This window comes from Aulonocara sp. 'chitande type north' Nkhata Bay, linkage group LG5, assembly GCF_057382095.1.
Source record: "Aulonocara sp. 'chitande type north' Nkhata Bay isolate Kocher_YH1m ecotype deep benthic linkage group LG5, A_spYH_male_GT1.1, whole genome shotgun sequence".
NCBI classification, from domain to species: Eukaryota; Metazoa; Chordata; class Actinopteri; order Cichliformes; family Cichlidae; genus Aulonocara; species Aulonocara sp. 'chitande type north' Nkhata Bay.
In genome coordinates, this window is record NC_141348.1 from 45258410 (window position 1) to 45281721 (window position 23312).

At 43.9% G+C, this 23312-nt stretch overlaps 1 protein-coding gene across 3 annotated transcripts in view; it reads left to right on the top strand.

Moving 5' to 3' along the window:
* Positions 1-1007: 1007 nt before the first annotated feature.
* Positions 1008-23312, top strand: part of pltp (phospholipid transfer protein) — a 42834-nt gene continuing 20529 nt past the window's right edge. Inside the window, exons 1-11 of one of the 3 annotated variants that reach the window (XM_086293822.1) lie at positions 1008-1114; positions 4249-4378; positions 11370-11469; positions 11558-11686; positions 11826-11981; positions 12171-12234; positions 12462-12617; positions 12692-12868; positions 12994-13053; positions 20931-21095; positions 22946-23013. In XM_086293822.1, coding sequence (XP_086149948.1) covers positions 4270-4378; positions 11370-11469; positions 11558-11686; positions 11826-11981; positions 12171-12234; positions 12462-12617; positions 12692-12868; positions 12994-13053; positions 20931-21095; positions 22946-23013 — 1184 coding nt within the window. In that variant the 5' untranslated portion in view covers positions 1008-1114; positions 4249-4269. The other 2 variants (XM_086293823.1, XM_086293824.1) reach the window with 2 other exon arrangements.

Below are 23312 nucleotides of genomic sequence, written 5' to 3' on the forward strand. Positions count from 1 at the left end.
CTTGGCCGCTTGGCCGCTTGGCCTTACCTTGGCCTCCAGTAACACTGTGAGGAACCTTGGAGTCATTTTTGACCAGGACATGTCCTTCAACGTATATATTGAACAAATATGTAAGACTGCTTTCTTCCATTTGTGCAACATCTCTAAAGTTAGAAATATTCTGTCTCAGAGTGACGCTGAAAAACTAGTTCATACATTTATTACTTCCAGGCTGGACTCCCATCCATCACACTCCCGTCTCCAAACTTTCTTAAAGAAAGTTGTCTGATTGTTGGGGCTTCTCTGGGGTTCTTTATAATACAAATGAAATAGAAGCATCTGCAGCATTTATTTAGTGCTATGTAAGTAAAATTAATTTGAATTGAATGTTAAGTTAAAGGTACAACAAAAGTATTTAATTTACTGCATTGTAATACTTTGATCATTTATTATTTACAGTTTTATAATCTGTAGATTGATGTGATGGGAAATTAATATTATTTTGTTATTTTATTTTTTTCTTTTGCTCAAACTACCAGAACAGTACTGTTTTTAATATGGATTAAAATTATTATTACTTTTTTTATTTAGTTATTTTATGGTGTGGCTATGCCTCACACAGGAAAGCTCCCAGTTTGAGACCAGGAGGACTCAAGTAGCTTTGTATGTTCAAAATAATCCTTGAAATCTGAATAAGGAACTAAATTTATTTAAAATATTATGTAAAAAGAACATTAATAATAAATGTCCTGGTTTTTAAACACCTGATTATTTTATGCCAATATTATTGTTTTTACTGTGAGGCACATTCTGATTTTTTTAAAGTCAGTTTCTGTTAGATAAAACCACCAATGATGAGTGCATGACAGTGTTTTTGTTTTGTTGTTGGTTTGAACCCTTACACAGTAAAACACCCTCAGCTCACTCAAGACCTCTCCAAAAGAAAAAGAGAAAATGTATAGCTAAAACATGAAGAGAAACACAGAGGAGGGGGAGGGGGAGGGGGAGGAGTCTGTGACTCCCTCGGGATAAAAGTCTCCACAGAGAGATCGGTGCTCAGAGTGAACAGGGACAGAAAACCAGAAACTTCGACGTGATCTCCTCCTCCTCCTCTTCATCCTCCAGCTGCTGATCTGTGAGTTTCATCACTCAGACATTCAGAGCAGAGTTCAGAGGCAGGAAAAACAGCTGACATCAGAGAGGGAGACACAAAAGGAAGAGTTCAACTCAGAGAAGAGACAGACAGACAGAGGTCAGCTGACACCAGACAGGCAGGTAAACAAACAGAGAGCGTGACATCATGGACAGGTGAGCCCCTTCTGAGGTTTTTTTTAAAATTGTGATTGTTAGTTTGAATTTGCAGCTCAGTAGATGCAGGTCTGAGGAAGAGGAGGTTTAAACTGTAACCCCCCCCCCCCCTCCACATAACCTCCTGCTCCAGTATAATCCTCATCCAGGCATTCAGCTCACTGAGGAAAACGTTTCAAAACGGACCGTGTGTCTGGTGGAGAGATTTTATTGAGATGTGAGATCCTTAAAAAGCTTCTGACTCGTAGAGCAGGAGGAAGCTCGCCCGTCGCCACAGCATCACTGAGAGACTGCAGGACAGGACAGGGTTAAACTGAAACTGCTGGACTTATTAGGCTGAATTAAAATGTTATGAGGTCACTGATTTAACTCTTTCATTGTTTGTTGGGGAAAATTTGCTGCTTTGTTTGCCTCTGAGACTGGGAGGTCAGAGGTTGGAGGTCAGCGTTTGGGTGTGGAGTCTGTGTTTGAGCTTCAGTAGCTGAATGAATGAGGACTCTGAAGGAGTGTAATTAAAGGTTAGCCCTTAGCAGTTAGTGGTGAGCCAGATGTTTAGATGTGGGTGCAGCAGCAGCTGGATGCTGATTGGCTCTTGGCACTGAGCTGTTATTAAACACACTGATTACAGACTGAGCTTGTGTCAATATTTGTGAGGATGCTCTGCTTTTTGGAAGTTTGCTGGAAGCTTCAAACCTGATGAGTAATGTGTGTGTGGTCTTTCAGGTCTTGTTCTCTGTTCAAGGCTCATCATGACATCTAATCTTTTAAAATCTGTCAAGATGCACTACGAACTCATCAGCAAAGTGTTTACACATGTCAGAGCATCTGTGGACTTTCTTTAGGACTGGAAGGGTCTTGGAAGCCATAGGCATCGCCCCCTGGCCTGGTGGCCATTAAAGAGAATTTGGGTTTTAGGCACTGACACTTTGTGAGGTAGAAGATAGTTCCAAATAACCTACCTCAAACCATCTTTTTTTTTTTTTTTTCTTTTTGCCTGTCCCATTTGGTTAGCCGTCAGAATTGTTGTCTGAAGACCAACAAGGATACCCAATGGATTTATTTTGCCAAATGGATCATCGTGGCATTGCCGTATTGGTCCATTTGGTCGATCTTTGTTTTTATTATTTATTTTATTTTCAGTTGTTACAGACGGGACAGACATGAGTGAGAGATAGGAAAGGGAGAAAGAAAGAGGACAAAAAAACCCCATCTTCTTATAAACATTTACATTTACAATAGTGGATCATACAGCAGTGGGGAATACGTTTGAATACAGTAGATGTCTTTCTGAAAGTGCTGTAACTGCTGGGGCTGTTTGTACCATCAAACATTTTATATACTCATGTTTATATATATGAATTGACTGTAAGCCCACGATCACATGTTTGAGTGCATGAAGTCAGTGAGTCATCTCCACCTGCTTCCACCAGCCGGTATGGACTGTAGGAGACAAGCAGCTGCTTTTAAGGTTGAAGGTTTTCTTGTGTGTTAGCCAGTGAGCTGATGAGTCCATCTACCTTTAATATCAACACTTTGTCCATTCAGTTTGTTTTTATTGGCTCTGCATGTCACATTTCAGAGAGGGTTGGATCCTCTAAAGCCTGACAAAACAAACTGATGGGATTTTGGGAGCTCTATTTGCCATCCAGGTTTTCCTGTAGCACAACACTTTGTTTCCACCGATCGCTGCTGAGGAAACTCTTTGTCCTCTTAAAGTGCTCCTACAATTTCTCATGTCAGGAGCGCTTTTAAGGTCCAAGTTGCTCTGTTTACATCTTTGAGAGGATTTAGTCCACATTTTAAAGAAGGAAATAGACCCATGATAAGAACGTCAGAATTTTGCAATTTATGGCAACTCTTTGTACAAGGAATCTGGAGACAGACCAACATCAGACCAGAACTCAAAAAAGTTCATTAATGTGAGTAGAGAGAGCTCAGGATGGTTCAGTGTTTTAGATTTAGAGGTGTTTATTTCTAACAGCTGTGGAGCTGTGACTTTGGTTTTATAGGCGGACATTTTAATGTGATTAGAGCGAACGTTTCAGCTTAAAGAGAAACCAAGAAGTGTTCTTTCATGCTGAAGACCTTTGACTGCTTGACTGCAGTCTAAAAACAGTTTAAATCTAAAATAAAGTAAAATAAGGAACCACAAAGTGGACATTTCTAATCAGAAAGTCAACAATTTCCCTTCCTGTCAGAAAAGCAGAGAAATCAGGCCAGGAGCTGCTGAGAGGCACTCGGAGCAGGGGGAGGGTTGTTGTTGCAACAGAGGAACAGAGGTTACTGCAGTTCAAGTTGAACTGTGTTTGTATGGAGAAATGTGTTCACTCCACAGATCTATGTGGCCATCATCATCTTTGACCCCCAACGCAGCTTCTTGTTTCAGGTTCATAAAACACTTTGTGCTATCTTTGAGCAGTTGGCTTGAGAAAAAAACTGAGTGAGAAAAAAATAAAGTGAGGATGCCTGTAAGTCACAGCTCAGGGTACAAACACCTCCTCTAAACAGTCTATTAAAAAATCCCCAAAACCTCATAAATGACCTCCTGCCTCCTTTTCCTGATGACTCAACCCTGACTCGATGGTAGACGTTCTGCTGTGGAGAAACGATGGACCAGAAATAGATGATCCTACAAATGTTGTTATAAAGCATGACTGTGACTCTTTAAAAAGGCCAGAAAACCACATTTAACAATGAAAACAACATCTGTGCACATCTAAACGCAATTACCAAACAGTCCAACCAAGAACCAGAATCAGAACCTTAGAAGCACTTTTCAGTGCACAGTTCTTATTTTAGGTTTCCCTCCACTGTAGGTCCAAACATTTTCTTTCAGCTCTATTTCAAGGGTTTAACATTAAAAATGGCATGTTCAGGACATCTTACAAAACCTGTATTATTGTCCTTACAGATGGAAATACAAAGGTGGGATTATTTTATGTGAACTCTTCTTTGTTTCAGGTTGGCATATTCAGGTTCAGGATGACTTCCTATTTCGTGCACTTCCTCTTCCTCTGGTCTTTGTCTGTCATGGCCTCTGCTGAACCTGCAGGCTGTAAAATACGTATCACTGACAGAGGACTGGACATGTGTGAGTATATGAGTCATTATAATCCTAAAACAATCATATGACCGCCTTTGAGCAAGCACTTGGCGACAGTGGGAAAGAAAAACTCCCTTTTAACAAGAGGAAACCTCCAGCAGAGCCAGAGATAAATAATGACTAATAATTCAATGCAGAGAGGTCTATTAACACATAGTGAGTGATAGGGTGGGTATCGTTTAGGTTTTATCCGATACCGGTGCCAAATCGGTACTTTTGAAACTGTGCCGGTGCTTAAACGGTGCTTAAAGAATGGAGAACACAAAATTGGTCCAAAAACCTCTCATGTTCAGCTGTTTTTTGTAAAAAGATAACAATGTTAGCCTTTTCTGCAGCTATGGGGCATATATGGTATCACTCTTGGCTGGAAGCAGTGCTTAAACAATGGAAAAAACACAAACTTGGTCCAAAAACCTCTCATGTTCAGCTGTTTTCCACTTTTTCTTTGGTCATTTTAGCCTTTTTGGCCAGGGTGAAGGGAGTATCTGCCATCAAACAAGAAGACAGCAGCATGTAGCTATGATGATGTTTGCTAGTTCACCTTACATGCATTAATGTAATAACGTGGTTAGCCTACTCAACGTAAATTACACACGAACAACATGAAGCTACTCACGCAGAGAAGAACGGCTGCTGCTGCATCATCATCCTCATCATTTCTGCTACACTGGCAGGGCTAGGGGCCAGGACTCTCCTCTTCGGGTTTTTGGGGGATGTTGCTAACTCCGGGTCCGATAACAGGCACCACACCCGCAGTAGATGCGCTCGGTGTGAGGTCTCGCAGCAAGCTATCAAATACGGCGCATTTCTCAGCTTTTAAAAAAAACGCTATGCGTCGCCAGCTGTTTAATCGGATTCTTGGAGTTACCTCCTTTGACAGTATCACAGTATCAGCTTAAAGCACTTGTTGCTGCTGAGTTTGCATATTTTGCTGTGAAGTACAGCCAGACTTTTGACCGCTTTGCCTTGGACATTTTTAATCTGTAGCTCTGCTCTAAAAGAACGTACGTACCTGGCCCCGCCTACTATCCTCGGAAACGTAAAATGATTGGCTAGAAGTGTATCACAGCTCAGGAAAAAAAAGCACCGAAATAAAGCACCGAAATGTGCACTGCTTTTCGGTCTGGTTACTACCGTTTATGTCAGAACCGGTGCCATCATGGCACCGGACACCGGTACCCATCCCTAGTGAGTGAAGAAGAAACACCCAGTGCATCATGGGAATCCCCGGCAGCCTACATCTATTGCAGCATAACTAAGGGAGGAGTCAGGGTCACCTGGTCCAGCCCTAACTATATGCTTTAGGAAAAGGAAAGTTTGAAGCCTAATCTTGAAAGTAGAGATAGTGTCTGTCTCCTGAATCCAAACTGGAAGCTGGTTCCACAGAAGAGGGGCCTGAAAACTGAAGGCTCTGCCTCCCATTCTACTTTTAAATACTCTAGGAACAACAAGTAGGCCTGCAGAGCGAGAGCCAAGTGCTCTAATAGGGTGATATGGTACTACAAGGTCATTAAGATAAGATGGGGCCTGATTATTTAAGACCCATTTTAAGACCTAATCATTTAAGGCCAAGTTTGTGTCTCTTCCTGTAAGTCACATATTTAATAGATGTTTTCATGCAGCTTATTTTCACTGCAGTGAAAAGAATTGAAAATACACTCAACAAAAATATAAACGCAACACCTTTGTTACTGCTCCCATTCCCCATGGGATGGACGTAGAGACCTAAAATTCATTCCAGATACACAATATAACCATCCCTCCCAAACAGTGGTCACAAATCAGTCCAAATGTGTGGTAGTGGGCACATCTGCTATATTGAGATAATCCATCCCACCTCACAGGTGTGCCACATCAGGATGCTGATCTGACATCATGAGTAGTGCACAGGTGTACCTCAGACTGCCCACAACAAAAGGCCACCCTGGAATGTGCAGTTTTTTGCGCTATTGGGGGTCTGGGGACCCAGAACCGGTCAGTATCTGGTGTGACCACCATTTGCCTCATGCAGTGCAACACATCGTCGCATGGAGTCTATCAGATTGTCAATTGTGGCCTGTGGAATGTTGGTCCACTCCACTTCAATGGCTGTGCGAGGTTGTTGGATATTCGTGGGAACTGGTACACGCTGTCGTATACGCCGGTCAAGCACATCCCGAACATGCTCAATGGGTGACATGTCCGGTGAGTATGCTGGCCATGCAAGAACTGGGACATTCTCAGCTGCCATCTGCCCTGAACAATGTGAACCATGATTCATCGGTGAAGCGCACACCTCTCCAACGTGCCAGATGCCATCGAATGTGAGCATTTGCCCACACAAGTCTGTTACGGCGACGAGCTGGAGTCAGGTCAAGACCCCGATGAGGACGACGGGCATGCAGTTGAGCGTCTCTGAGACGGTTTCTGACAGTTTGTGCAGAAATTGTTTGGTTGTGCAAACCAATTGTTCCAGCAGCTGTCTGGGTGGCTGGTCTCAGACGATCTTGGAGGTGAACCTGCTGGATGTGGAGGTCCTGGGCTGGTGTGGTTACACGAGGTCTGCGGTTGTGAGGCCGGTTGGATGTGCTGCCATATTCTCTGAAACGCCTGTGGAGACGGCTTATGGTTGAGAAATGAACATTCAATGCACGGGCGACAGATCTGGTTGACATTCCTGCTGTCAGCATGCCAATTGCACGCTCCCTCATTGCTTGTGGCATCTGTGGCATTTTGCTGTGAGACAAAACTGCACATTCCAGGGTGGCCTTTTGTTGTGGGCAGTCTGAGGTACACCTGTGCACTACTCATGATGTCAGATCAGCATCCTGATGTGGCACACCTGTGAGGTGGGATGGATTATCTCAATATAGCAGATGTGCCCACTACCACACATTTGGACTGATTTGTGACCACTGTTTGGGAGGGATGGTTATATTGTGTATCTGGAATGAATTTTAGGTCTCTACGTCCATCCCATGGGGAATGGGAGCAGTAACAAAGGTGTTGCGTTTGTATTTTTGTTGAGTGTAATTCCCATTCCAAAAAATAAGAATGTTGGTTTTAATGGTGTCAATAGCAGACCCATTACTCCCTGTTTAAATGAAAGTCATGGAGAGAGTTGTTTATGGACAAATTCAGTATTATTTATTATTTATTGACTCACTAAGTTTCAACATGCTTACAAACCTGGTCACTCCACCAGCTCTTCATTCACATGACAGATAACTGGTATAAAGATCTAGATCAGGGGTGTCAAACTCAAATACACAGTGGGCCAAAATTCAAAACTGGAACAAAGTCGCGGGCTAACGTTAATATTTATTGAAAAAAACTTCCTCCAGATATAACAAGGAACCTTTTCTTACAGACTCAAATAAGTTTTGCTGAAAAACTGAATATGGAATAAGCAACGCTTAATACTGAACGATATATAACTTATATAAACATATATAACTTAATATTGCACACATGCAAAATTGAAATTCCAATTAAATAACATATCACTGGAATGCATTTCTTAAATAAAAATTGTATTTGCAGCCTTCTGATTTAAATTTTAGCAGTAAACTTTTTCCCCAGGCTAATAATAAATGTAAAAATAAAATAACAATAATAAACCACTTAACTAATAAAAATATCATTAAACGTGAAACCATTCAAGCCCATGTCTGGGAGTAGCAAGACAAATTGCACAAAGAAAACGTTAATTATAGCTCAGTTTGCTACACACTGATCTACTCTGATGCGTCCAAGCCAGATACCTGGCATCTCTTCTTGGATGCTAGTTCCTCAATGTCTGGGCTCAGGCTCTGAGCTGAGGAAATCCTCAGGATCGAGTGAAGGTGTTCATCGGTCAGACGTCTCCTGTGAGATGTTTTGGCCATCTTCATTCAACTATTCTCTTCATTGAGGAGAATAGTTGCTCACATAGGTAAGTGCTGCCGAACATGGAGAGCATCTGAGCAGCGTGGGTGCTCCACATTTCATCCCTGACACAATGTCAGGGATGAAATGTGGAAATTGTGAAGCGCCCACAGCATCATACTTTGATTTCAGCGTGTCACTACACTGGAGTTCAATCAGCTCCATTTGGAGGTTTGTTGGTGCTTTTGCCACGTCAACTGCAAAAGGATTACTGAGCAGTTCAAATCGACATTTCTGGGCGTCAAAGTCGGCAAACCGCCGGGTAAACTCAGTACTGAGTACACAGAGTTTTTCAGCAAACTGTGCACATGGGAACACAGCAGTAGAGATTTGCATGTTCATCGTTTGGCAGCAGGGAAAATGGCCCAGGTTTCCTTGTAGCATCTGATTCTGCCACAGGCACAATTTCGTTTTAAAAGCCCTCACTGCAGCGTACATATCTGTGATGATACGCCCCCGTCCCTGAAGCTGCAGGTTCAGCGCATCGAGATGGCTCGTGATATCACACATAAAGGCCAGCTCACACAGAAACTCTTGCTCCCTGAGCTCAGCTGTGTCTTGCCCTTTGCTTTCCAGAAACTGAAATATTTCCTCGCGTAGCTCGAAACATCTGTTCAGTACTTTCCCTCGGCTTAACCACCTCACCTCCGTGTGATACGGCACGTCTCCGTATTCCGAACCACACTCCTCAAGAAAAGATTTGAATTGGCGGTGATTCAGACCTTTGGCTCTTATAAAGTTAACTACTCGTGTTACTGCGGTCATAACATGTTCCATCTTTAGGGCTTTGCCACAAAGTGATTCTTGATGTATGATGCAGTGATAAACAGTCAGCTCACCTGCACAGTTCTCCGCTCGCATCTTCTCCCGTACCCTGCCCACCAGTCCGCTCCTTTGACCACACATCGCTGGTGCACCATCTGTCGTTAACCCCACAAGTTTTTCCCATGGCAACTTCATTTCAGTTAGACATTTGGAAACCTCTTCAAATATTTCCTTCTCTGTGGTTGTTCCATGCATTGATTTTAATCCTAAAAGTTCTTCCGTAACACAGAGAGTTGAGTCCACACCACGGATGAAGACTGAAAGCTGGGCAGTATCAGAGGCGTCGCTGCTCTCATCCACAGCGAGAGAGAATGCAACGAAACTGTTTCCCTTCTCCATCAGCTGGTTATTTAGATTGTTGGCAAGTTCACGTGCGATCAGCTACTGTGTTTCTGCTCAGACTAACACTTGAAAATGCTTGCTTTTTCTCTGGGCACACAACGTCGCAAACTTTCATCATACAACTTTTCACAAACTCTCCCTCACTGAAGGGCCGGGCTGATTTTGCGATCTCTGCTGCCACAACAAAACTAGCCTTTACAGCAGCCTCACTTTGTGATATGGCTTTTTTGAACATAGTCTGTTGTGAAACAAAACTTCTTTTCATCTCTTCTGCTTTCCGGCGCCTTTGAGTCATGTCCAGGTCCTTGTACTTCTCTTGGTGTTTCGTTTCATAGTGTCGTCTAATGTTGTACTCCTTGGTTAAAGCCACATGAGCTCCACATACAAGACAAACAGGTCTGTCTTTTACATAAGTAAACAGATATTCTGTCTCCCACCTGTCCAGGAAGCTCCTGTTTTCGTTCTTTCTTTTCGCCATTTTGGGAGAGGTAGCGCGGCAGTATTCGCGCGGTTGCTATGACTACAGTCAACAGGAGAGGGCGTTAATGGGTCCTGTCCTGACTGAGGCGCCAAAACGCCAACAGAGCATTCTGGGAGTTGTAGTATTAGCAGTACATGTGCTGCATAAGACCGGCGGGACAGCTCTAATAGTAATTTGGTATGGCCAAATGTAATTAGGCTGCAGGCCAAATTTGGCCCGCGGGCCAGAGTTTGACACCTATGATCTAGATGATGGGAAAGGCTTCTGGGTGGTATTCTTGGACTTCAGTGCTGCATCTGATTTAATAAATTGTGATCTTTTGATTGATATACTAAAATGTTATGGATTTTCAGCAGCTGCTTTGTGCTGGATGAAAAGTTATTTGTGTGGAAGAAGGTAAAAGGTTTATTATAACAGTATTTTTCAGAGGGCTTCGTCATGAGCCGTGGTCTACCCCAGGGCAGCTGCCTCGACCCACTTCTCTGTTTTCATGAATGATCTGCCGTATGTCCTGGGTAAATCTCATCTTGTAATGTACACCGATGAGTCCACCATGTTTTATTCAGCTAGTGACAACTCTGAGTTGACCAGCGTATTATGTCCAAGTAGACGAGGCCTTTGAGGAAGAGTTTTTGTTTTTGAAGCGCTTCAGTCTCAGATGCCATCTGATGGTTATGGGGCTGCAGTCGGCACCAGAAACGGCCTTAATTTGGGTCGAGGATTGTCAAGTGTCCTGATGGACAGCCAATCGGATCCTCCAGCTCAGTGCTGGTGACATTTTTTTGGGTCTTGCACTTTTTTGTTCCATAACCCTCAGGATCATTTAAGAAATTCCAAATGACTGTCTAACGGCGTCCCACCTCAGCAGTGACGGCGTGCTGTGACTGCTTATGCAGTTCAACAACCCGACCACGTTCAAAAAGGGAAAGCTTTTTTGTCTTTGCCGTCAGAACGTCATGGACATCAGAGAGGGAGACACAAAAGTCAGAATGACATCATGACAGTCTGACTACCTGACAGAAAATGACAATGAATCCACATTTTTGCACAGATTTTGCCTTTTAAAGGCATCTTTTGATCGGGACTGTATCAAGTTTACAGTGTGCAGAACTTTAGAAAGGAGAGCAATCACTGACAGAAACAAGGAGCTGATGGATGACATGGAGGACATGTTGGTCAAAGTGCTCTTTCTGCCACTCCCAAACATCACTGGTCAGGTTGAAAAGTTCTTCTGATTAAATGAGTTTGGGAACCTTCAGGACATTTTGGAGCTCAGCTGCTAAGTCCTTCTAAACTCCAGAGAGTTACTGATGAGGTAGTTATCTATTTAGTTATTTATTTGGAAGTTTGAAGAACTTTCTCTGCCAAAGCTCTTTAAATGTCTACTTTAGAAATGTCATCATCAGGTTTGTTTTGTGTTTACAGTGAAGTATGAAACTCAAAAATTTGTTGAAGAGGAGCTAAGTAACATCAGCATGCCGGAGATGAAGGGGGAAGACGGACGATTCCAGTACACCATCACTGAGTACGTGACCCCACAAAATCTGAAGTGATCATTTAGACCCATCCACATGTGTTTTAGTAACATCACCTCTCTGTCGGCTATGTATTAGTGTGAAGATTACAGAGCTGAATCTGACTCACGCTGATCTGCGGTTCATCCCTGATGTTGGTTTGCTGTTCGACGTTCAGAACTCATCGATCTCACTGACTTTCAACAGACGGATCCTGTACTGGTTCTTGTGAGTTCTCCTCCAGAACACATGGTTCAACCCAAGCAGTTCCACCATAGAGAACCAAATCACTCCACTAGAGCTGCTGCTCACAGGAACACTAATTGCAGATGATGTTGTTGTTGATGATAATGTTATTGCCTCTCAGTTACGACACAGGAAACATCAACGCGTCGGCTGAGGGCGTGAACATCAACACAGCTCTGAACCTGATCAGAGATGAGGAGGGACGGCTGAAGATCAATAACATCACTTGTGATGCCAATATCAGCAAAATGAGTGCAAAGTTCAGTGGAACGCTGGGGTAATCAATTACAGTGATTCAATAAACAATCCAATCCAACTTTATTTATATAGCACTTTTAAAAACAACAAGTTGACCAAAGTGCTTTCCAATAATAAAACAGAGATAGCAATACAATAAACATTAAATGCATGATGTGACTTATGTGACAGTATCAGCCAACCAGGAAGCTCTGTGTCTTTTTTAAAGGAGAGTTTACGGCTTCCTGGCCAGATTTCTGACAACAGGCATGCGCTTCCTCCTCAACCAAAAGGTACCTGGTCACCTGTCGCTCTCTGACATGTCTGTCTTTCTCCTGTCTCTCCTCCCTCACCTGTCTCCCCATCCGTCTGTCTCACCTCCCTCACCCATCCCTCTCTCCCTCACCTCTTGCGCTCACCTGTGTCATCTCCCTCACCTGTCTCCTTTGTGTCACCTGTGTCACCTGTCCCATAACTCCCTCTCTCTCTCTCACCCGTCTCCTCTATCTCTTTCACTCAGATCTGCCCGGCTCTGGATCATGCCGCTCTGGTTCTTGTGAACTCACTGTTGGAGACGATCCCAGTGAAGACAGAAGTTGATCAGTTTATTGGAATTGATTATTCGCTGATTGATGATCCCGTGGTGACGTCCCGGAGCCTCGACATGCACTTCAGGGTGAAGATTACCTGAGATTACCTGATGTAGTTTTTATAGAGGCCATAAATGAATTGTGTCTGTTGTTTCCTCAGGGGATGTTCTTCGACCTTTCTCACCAGAACGTCTCGTTGGTGAACTATGCTGTGGAACCCGTCATCAAAGAGTATGACCGGATGGTATACTTGGCACTGTCCGAGTTCTTCTTCGACAGTGGCTTGTTCTCCTACTACACGGCCGGAGTCTTTCAGATGCACATAGTCAATGAAAAGGTCAACCAGCATAAACAAAACATTTAGACTTAACCCTAACCCAGAACCATAAAAACCAGAACATCTAAAACCATCACAGAAGTCACTAGTTTCCTGTTTCCTGTTTGTTTCTTGTACCTGCTCAGATGCCCAAAGATCTGGAGATGTTATTGAGAACCACCTACTTTGGATTCATCATGATGCTGGTGAGCAGACACAGCAGAAACATGACTGAAACACAAGAGCAACACAATAGAAACAGAACAGAGATGAAGTGCAAGAGTAAAGGCTCATTAAAAAAGAGGTTTGTTTAATGGGATGCACCACCAGATATTGGGTAAAGCAGAAATGTCAGAATCCCAGCTAAAAACTCACAAAAGCATTTCAACAACCACCAAACAGCTAAAACAACAAACAATTAAAGAACTGGTAAACAGATTCTGCAATTCAATTCAATTTTATTTATATAGTCGCCTCAAGGTGCTTCATATGGTAAGGTAGATACAGAGAAAAATCCAACAATCACATGACCCCCTACGAGCAAGCACTTTGGCAACAGTGGGAAGGAAAAACTCCCTTTTAACAGGAAGAAACCTCCGGCAGAACCAGGCTCAGGGAGGGGCGGGGCCATCTGCTGTGATTGGTTGGGGTGAGAGAAGGAAGACAGGATAAAGACATGCTGTGGAAGAGAGACAGAGGTTAATAAAGGATATGATTCAATGCAGAGAGGTCTGTTAACACATAGTGAGTGAGAAAGGTGACTGGAAAGGAAAAACTCAATGCATCATGTCTGTGAAGGTTCTCAGTCATCCAGGTCATCGTAGTCTAAGGAGCTTGCAAAGAAAAGCGTCTGGACTTCTTTAAGTTGCTTGAAGACGTTTCACCTCTCATCCGAGAAGCTTCTTCAGTTCTAAGGTCAAATGGTGGAGAGTCCCAGATATAAACCTAGTGGGAGTTTCCCCCCACAGAGGGACAAAAGGACCCCCTGATGATCCTCTAATCGCCTGAGCCAAGGTGTGAAACTGGGCGTGGGTCACAATCAGCCAGAGTTTCGGGTGAGTTCATTGTGAAACCTGGCCCCACCTTATCATGCGAATTCCTGAGGTCAGATGGCCCAGGATGTGAGTGGGCGTTAAGGTGTCTGGGAAGGATCTCAAAACTGGATTATAGATGGCAGAGAGTTGGTGTCGTAAACCCCGCCTCTGTTCAAAGATGGTCGCTCACAGTGGACATAGATGCTTCTTTCACTCCTCTTTCAAACCATCTGTCCTCTCTGTCCAAAATGTGAACATTGGCATCCTTGAAAGAGTGACCTTTGACCTTAAGATGCAGATGGACTGCTGAGTCTTGTCCTGTGGAGGTGGCTCTTCTGTGTTGTGCCATGCGCTTGTGAAGTGGCTGTTTGGTCTCTCCAATGTAGAGGTCTGAGCATTCCTCGCTGCACTGTACAGCATACACCACATTGTTAAGTTTGTGTTTTGGCGTTTTGTCTTTCGGGTGAACCAGTTTCTGTCTGAGCGTGTTGCTGGGTCTGAAATACACTGGGATGTCATGCTTGGAGAAAACTCTCCTGAGTTTCTCTGATACGCCGGCTACATAGGGGATGACAATGTTGTTGCGTCTGTCCTTCTTATCCTCCCTCGCTGGTGTCTGGTCTTCTTTTCTGTGCCTCTTTGCTGACTTTAAGAACGCCCATTTAGGATAGCCGCACGTTTTGAGTGCTTCCTTTACATGTGTGTGTTCCTTCTTTTTTCCTTCAGGCTTAGAGGGAACATGTTCTGCCCGGTGGTGTAGGGTCCTGATTGCTCCAAGTTTGTGTTCCAGAGGGTGATGGGAGTCAAAGAGGAGGTACTGGTCCGTGTGTGTGGGCTTCCCGTAAACTTCGATGTTGAGGTTGCCGTTCTCTTCAATGTGCACAGCGCAGTCCAGGAAAGGCAAACAGTCGTCCTTTGTGTCTTCCCTGGTGAACTTGATGTTTTTATCCACAGCGTTGATGTGCGCGGTGAAGGATTCCACTTCTTGTGTCTTGATTTTGACCCAGGTGTCGTCCACATATCTGTACCAGTGGCTTGGTACTCTTCACTGAGCAAAGATCACAACATCACTGTTTTACCAGCTGATAAGGGAAGATGCACCATGGTCCTAAATACTACAGATTACCACACAAAGATCACTACACTCCTCAGTGACAACAATACCTACGAAGCCTTAAAGCGAGACCCCACAAGGTTCAAGGTTCAAGGTTCTTTATTTGTCACATGCATAGTTATACAAGTATAACACACAGTGAAATGTAGCCTGACACGCTCCTCGACATGTGCAAAATTGGGGGGGCCGCACGCCGTATGAGGCCGCTTTGTAGGCGCTCATATCGCCAGTGGCGAGACCCGCGTTGTAGGAGGCGGTCCTGGCGTTTACTGCAGTGCGGATCGATCTGTCCATCCATGGTTTCTGGTTTGGGAATGTGGTGACTCTCGCAGTGGGGATAATCTCCTCCGCTAGCATGTTGACGAAGCATACTGCTACTTCCGTAACCTCGTTGATGTCGACTGCGCATGCTCTGAACATGTCCCAGTCTACGTCGTTGAGTGCGTCCTGTAGCGTAGCTTCTGATTGGGCAGTCCACCGTTTTACCTCCCTCTTGGTCACGTCTTCCCTCCGTATGCTTTGTTTATACTGGGGGATGAGGAAGATGGCGTTGTGGTCAGACTTCCCAAAAGCCGGGTGTGAGACAGCTTTGTAGCCCTGCTTGTATGGCATGTAGCAGTGATCCAAAATCCGATCCCCTCTCGTTGGACACGAGACATGCTGGTAAAAGTTTGGCATGACTTGTCTGAGGTTCGCTTTGTTAAAGTCTCCTGCTACAATGAGGGCTGCGCCCGGGTCCTTGTTTTGAAGCGAGCTCAGCACATCATGTAATTCGGACAAAGTCATACCTGTGTCCGCTTGGGGTGGGATGTAGACCGCCGTGGTGATAACTGAGGTGAACTCACGGGGCAGATAGAAAGGGCGGCACTTAATGCTCAGGAACTCCAGATGTGGCGAGCAGCCGCTGGAGAGAGTAGAAATGCTCCTGGCATCACACCACTTTCTGTTTATCATGAAACACACTCCCCCACCTTTGGTTTTGTTCGACTCTGCCGTTCTGTCCGCGCGGAGCACAAAGAATGAATCCGACGGAGTTACGGCCTGGTCCGGCACGGTGGGGGTCAGCCATGTCTCCGTGAAGCACAGAATGTTGCAGTCCCTCATGTCACGTTGGAAGGTGACCCTTGCTCTTAGGTCATTGAGCTTGTTCTCCATGGATTGTACATTGGCCAGTAGGATACTGGGCAGTGGTGCGCGATGCGCCTGCTGTCTCAGTCTGTTCCTAATACCAGCGCGTTTTCCCCGGCGCTTCTTTGTTCTGTGCCTCGGATGAGCGGCCCGTCCTTTGTTGTTCTCCGCGCCGCGTAGAATCTCTGGCGGCCAGGAAGGGTCGGGTTTAAAAGTGTCCAAGATTAGATGTGCAACCTTGGCACCGATGTTTACAAGTGATCCGCTGTCGTATACTATAAGACTAGAGGATTTTGGGATGTAAACCAGAGCAAAAAATAGGTAAAAAACAAGAAAAGTGGATAGTCGGAGCGGAGCGGTCAGGAAGGCGTCTGGACGTGGCCGCGCCATCTTTCATGGCGCGGCCACAAAAAGCAGCTACAAAAAGAAAGTTATAGCTTGCATTCAAGACTTTGAAAAGGACAAAATCACTGACCGCCTTACATATCACCGCCTTTACCCAGGGGATACCATACCCTGCATTTACGGACTTCCTAAAATCCACAAGGAAGCTGTCCCATTCAGACCCATAGTCAGTAGCATAAACTCAGCCACTTATAACATTGCAAAACACCTTGCTACCATCCTTGCACCTCTCGTGGAGAACACCCCACACCACATCAAGAACTCCACTGATTTCACCGACAAGGTCCAGAAACTTACCCTGGATCCAGATGAAATGATGGTGTCCTTTGATGTAGTCTCTCTCTTCACTTGCATACCCACCACAGAGGCCATGGAGACTGTTAGAAGGATGGAAGTAGTCTGAACAGTTTATGGCTGGGGTGACTGGAGTCCTTGATGATCCTTCCCGCTTTACTGAGGCACCGCTTCCTGTAGATGTCTTGGAGGGAGGGAAGCTCACCTCCAATTATCCGTTCAGAGCACCGCACTACTCCCTGGAGAGCTTTGCGGTTGTAAGCGGTGCTGTTGCCGTACCAGGTGGTGATGCATCCAGTAGAAGGAAGCAATAGAAGGTCCTGAGGATGCGGGCGCTCATGCCGAATCTTTTCAGTCTCCTGAGAAAGAAGAGGCGCTGCTGCGCCTTCCTCACTGTTTTGTTTATGTGTCCTGACCACGTAAGATCCTCAGCCAGATGTACACCAAGGAACCGGAAGCTGCTCACTCTCTCCACAGCAGCGCCGTTGATGGTGATGGGGGTGTGTACTTCTCTGCACCTCCAGAAGTCCACTATCAACTCCTTTGTCTTTGCGACGTTGAGGGTGAGATGGTTGTCTTGACACCAGTGGGTCAGGGCGCTGACCTCCTCCCTGTAAGCTGTCTCATCACTGTTGGTGATAAGACCCACCACTGTAGTGTCGTCCGCAAACTTGACAATGATGTTGGAGTTGTTAACCTCAGTGTGTGAAGAGGACTCTCCATTTACATGCACAAACTGGAGTCTATTAGATAGATATGATACAAACCACTGCAGCGCAGTACCTGTAATACCTACAGCATGTTCTAATCGCTCTAATAGGATATTATGGTCGACAGTATCGAACGCTGCACTGAGGTCTAGCAGGACAAGCACAGAGATGAGTCCACTGTCAGAGGCCATAAGAAGATCATTTGTAACCTTCACTAAAGCTGTTTCTGTGCTGTGATGAGCTCTGAAACCTGACTGAAACTCTTCAAATAAACCTCTGCAGATGATCTGTTAGCTGTTTGACAACTACTCTTTCAAGGATGTTTGATATGAAGGAAGGTTGGAGATTGGCCTATAATTAGCTAAGACTGCTGGGTCTAGAGATGCTTTTTGAGTAAAGGTTTAACTACAGCCAGCTTGAAGGCCTGTGGTACATAGCCGATCATTAGAGATAGGTTGATCATATTTAAGATCGAAGAATTAATTAATGGCAGGACTTCTTTGAGCAGTTTTGTAGGAATGGGGTCTAAAAGACACGTTGATGGTTTGGAGGAAGTAATTATTGAAGTTAACTCAGAAAGATCAATTAGAGAAAAAGAGTCTAACTTAACATCAATGGTACTAAGAGTAGCTGTAGATAATATTACATCTGTGGGATGATTACTGGTAATTTTTTCTCTAATGATAAAAATTTTATTTGTGAAGAAGTTCATGAAGTCATTACTAGTTAACGTTAAAGGGATGGTTGGCTCAACAGAGCTCTGACTGTTTGTCAGCCTGGCTACAGAGCTGAAGAGAAACCTGGGGTTGTTCTTATTTTCTTCAATCAGTGATGAATAGTAAGATGTTCTGGCTTTGCGGAGGGCTTTCTTATAAAGCAGCAAACTATTTCTCCAGGCTAAATGATGATCCTCTAAATTTGTGACACGCCATTTCCTCTCCAGCTTACGAGTCATCTGCTTTAGGCTACGTGTTTGAGAATTATACCACGGAGTCAGGTACTTCTGATTAGAGACCTTAGTTTTCACAGGAGCTACAGTATCCAGAGTCGTACGTAGTGAGGAGGTGAAATTATTAACAAGATAATCGACTTCTGTTGGGGTAGCGTTCAGATAGCTGCTCTGCTCTCTGTTGGTACAGGGCATTGGAGATGATAACAGTGGGTGGATTATATTCTTAAACTTAGTTACAGTGCTTTCAGAAAGACATCTACTGTGATAAAGTCTACTCTCCACCGCTGTGTAATCAATTATTGTAAATGTAAATGTTATCAGGAAATGATCAGACAGGAGAGGGTTTTCAGGAAACACTGTTAAATGTTCAGTTTCCTCCCATATGTTAAAACAAGATCTAGAGTGTGATTAAAGTGGTGGGTGGGTTCTTTCACATTTTGAGAGAAACCAACTGAGTCAAAAAGATGTAAACACAAAGCATGGAACCCATGTTCACCCAACGGTTCACCATGACTAGAAACAGGTGAGATTACAGCTGAACTTAATCTAACTACTGACACAGATGAAGTAAAACATAATGCACACGGACAAAAAGGCTAACACAACAAAACAGGAAACATACATGGGAACTGAACAGTGACGAAGTCCAACTGAAACACTGGGTCAAGGAACCCTGACACACATGTGAAAAACATTGAAATCAATTCCCTCTTACTTTTGCTGTCTTGCTTCAGTCAAGTTAAAAACTTCCTGCCTAGCTGTATCTCTCAGTGTGCTTCATTTCCCAAATACTGCAAAATTCGGCAAAATTGCAAAATGCTTATGTGAAACTCCACGGCAGACCCGAAGCCATATTTGTGCTTTGCAGCACATTTTATTTGCACATACAGTTGCTGAATATACATATGAACGGCCGCAGCGTCCTAATTCCAAACACCAGCAACAACAAACATAGGTACAATATTTGGCTTTATATTTTTGTGTTTTAATAATAATAATAATAATGATAATAATAATAATAATAATAATACATTTTATTTGAAAGCGCCTTTCAAAACACTCAAGGTCACTGTACATAGTAGAGTAAAAGCAACATAAAAGCAAGAAGTTTACAGAATCATAAAAGCATAAGACATAAACAAATAAAATAGCAGAGTGGAGAGGTTATGTGGGATAAGCTATTTTGTACAAGTGGGTTTTGAGTTTGGACTTAAAGAGAGAGAAGGAAGAGATGTTTCTTAAATCAGGAGGTCGGGAATTCCAGAGTCGTGGAGCAGCTGAAAGCCCTGCTCCCCATGGTTGCAAGACGGGGGGAGGGGGCGGAGAGAGAAAGGGAAGAAGATCTGAGACAACAAGATGGGGCGGTGATCTTAACCAGATCAGAGAGATATGGAGGAGAGAGATGATGAATAGCCCTAAATGTATACAAGAGTATTTTGAAATTGATGCGATATTTGACCGGGAGCCAATGAAGCTGCTGCAAGACAGGAGTGATGTGGTGGACAGAAGGGGTCCTGGTGATGATAGGGGCAGCAGAGTTCTGAACGCGTTGGAGCTTGTGGATGGATTTTTGAGTAAGACCGTAAAGAAGTAAATTACAATAATCAATCCGGGAAGTAACAAGGCTGTGGACAAGAATGGCAGCGGCATGTGGGGAGAGAAAAGGACTGAGACGATTAATGTTGCGCAATTGAAAACATGCAGACCGAGTAATATTATTAATGTGTGAATTGAAAGATAGAGTGCTGTGGAGGATGAGACCCAAGCTTTTCACAGAGGAAGAAACAAAGACCGGCGAGTTATTGATAGTAACAGAGAAACTGTTGGTTCTGGATAATGTAGATTTAGAGCCGACCAAGAGGAGCTCGGATTTATTACTGTTGAGTTTGAGAAAATTAGAAGAGAACCATGAATTTAGTTCAGCTAAACAGAGGGTGAGGGGGGATGGGGGAAGAGCAGAATCAGGTTTGGTGGACAGATACAGCTGGGTGTCATCGGCATAACAGTGAAACTGGATATTGTATTTACGGAAAATATGTCCAAGCGGTAGATAATGAAAAGAAGGGGCCCAGGACAGATCCCTGGTGCACGCCAGTGGTCAGAGGAAAGGGCTGAGAAGTAAAGGATTTGAGTTGAATGAACTGAGTGCGATCAGACAAGTATGATATGATGAAGATATGGTTTTATCCTCAATTACTTTGAAACAGTGGCCTCTGCTGTGATATCATTGTGTTTTTGATGAAGTCTCACAAGTGTCAGCTTTATTTTGATATCAAGATGATTTACACAGTTTGTAATTGCTGAGAAATAGTCAGTTAGCTCTGGGCACGTCATTTTCCAGCAGGAATGTTAGGAATAACCCTGGGGCTTAACAAGTTAATAAAGTTAAACTTTTCAGTGTGTAACACCAGCCTGATTTTCTGTTCTCCTTGTGTACTCTGGGTAGAATCCGGCACTGGTGGATGCTCCACTGTCTCTCCAGCTCGCCGTCAACTCTCCGCCCAAAACCTCCATCAAGACGTCTGGAGCCACGGTTGTCATGACTGCCATCGTCAATGTGATGGTGCTGCCTCCAGGTCAGCCTCCGGTTCAGCTGAGCAGCATGACCATGGTACATACACACACACACACACACACATTGGACACAACCAAAGCAGACTCTAAAGACTGTTCACTGTGGTCTGGTTTGATACTGCTGATCACTGCGTCATGATAACGTTCTTAAGGACTTGTTTAGGATTACTGGTGTTGTTTTAAAATGGGTCATGTCATATCTAACAGATCTTTTACTGTTTGTATGAGTCAGTGATATCTGAAATAACAGTTCTGCCTTTGATAGAAATTGTCTTAGCTGGGCTGGTCTGGTTGCCACGCTGGTGACCTGATAATCTGGTGAAGACTGGATGGCTGCACTGGTCCTTTTAAAAGGCTGATTATATGTGTTTGATGGCTTTTAATCTGAGGCAGAAGACAAACTCCAAATCCACCCTAACCGGACGGAGGATAACAGCTGTTCTTTAAAAACACACCGCAGGAACCTCTCATGACTTCCTTATCATCTAATGAATATTTCTAAACTCAGACTGCTGGTGTCAAAAGGCTGAACTGCTCTTACTGATTATTGTGACCGTCGTCTTTCTTCTGTTTTAACAAATTAGCTTTGACTTGTCTTCAGACTGTGCAAAATGCTGCGTCAACACTTTTACCTGTCACCAGCTGAAGCTCACATGTCACTCCATGAAGTCACTCCATGGCTTCTCTTCATTGGCTGCCAATGTAAAATAAATGGCCTGCATTTGTATAGCGCTTTACTTAGTCCCTAAGGACTCCAAAGCGCTTTACACGTTCAGTCATTCACCCATTCACACACACATTCATACACTGGTGATGGCAGCTACATTGCAGCCATAGCTGCCCTGGGTACAAGGATATTTGGCATGCAGCCTGGAGCAGCCTGAGATTGAACCACCGACCTTCTGGTTAGTGGCTGACCTGCTCTGCCACCTGAGCTACAACCACCCCATTTTAAATGTATTTTAGGTTTCACCTTAAAATTCTAGTTTTAACTTGTAGCACCCTACATGGTGAAGCTTCCCAGTATATCTCTGACCTGCTGAAACCCCATCATTCTTCCTGAGCTCCTAGGTCATTAAGTCAATGCCCCACACACTCGGTTCATGCTGTAAAGACTCCTTTGAATCCTTTTAAAAGTTACTAAGCTTTACTTATATAACATCATACAGAGAATATATCTGTCCCAGGCAAAGAAATGAAGACGAAGACCCTAAAGAAACTCTGAAATTGTCTGTGTCTAGGCAGGCAGGACTCGAGGAGGCGGAAGAAACTCAAAATACACAGCTTTATTGCTGGGATGAATCAGAACAGAAAAACACTAACTAAACTGGGAGTACCGAATAACTAGACAGGTTGGAAAACAGAGCACACAGAGGGAGAGAGGGTGAACAGACGTTAAGGACGCGACAGTGACACAAAGGCACACTGGGCTTAAATACACTGAGGGAGTCATCAAGGAATTAGAGACAGAAGGGGAACGCAGCTGGGAGAAATAAGACCTAACGAGACAGGGGGAGCAAAGCTGGAACACTGACATCAGACAGGAACAAGAACCTTCAAAGTAAAACAGGAAGCAAAACACACTTTACTAAGACACGGACTAGACGGAGAGAGACAGACTTGACACAGCCCACTAAATAATAATCATAATCAAAACAGTATCACTGATAAATCAAATCATAAATCATAATCTAGAAAAACACCAAAGCATGAAAAACAGAAAGCTGGGTCAACATGACCCAGAACCGTGACAGAAATGTGGTTGAAGCATCCCTGTGGCTTCAGTGTTTGCGCCTTCTTGTCATTTATGATCTTTGAGCCTTTCAACAAGAAAAAACTCACAGACTTTGAGGTGGAAACTAAAAGCGTCTTTTTCCCTTCTTGCAGGAGACCAAGTTCAATGCCAAAGTTTCCATGAGAGGAAAACGTCTGTCTGTTCACACTGACCTACGCAGGTTTGCATGTTTCACTTCTTTGTTTCTGCAACATGTTCATTAAATATCAGATTGGCCTAACCCAGTCACCCCACACTCACTCGATTGTGTTTGCACATTGAAATCTGTAGCAAGATTTTTTTCCTGTAGCAATATTTGAATCTTGATCTTCCTTACTGTGAAAATCAATCAGTCTCAAGTTTCAAGTTTTATTTTATCCTATATATGTAAGAGTGGCACATCACTACCAGCAAAGAAATTCTTAGGCTCAGAGCCCCCTCAATATTTCATGTAGAAAAAAAGCAAAATTGCACACAAGG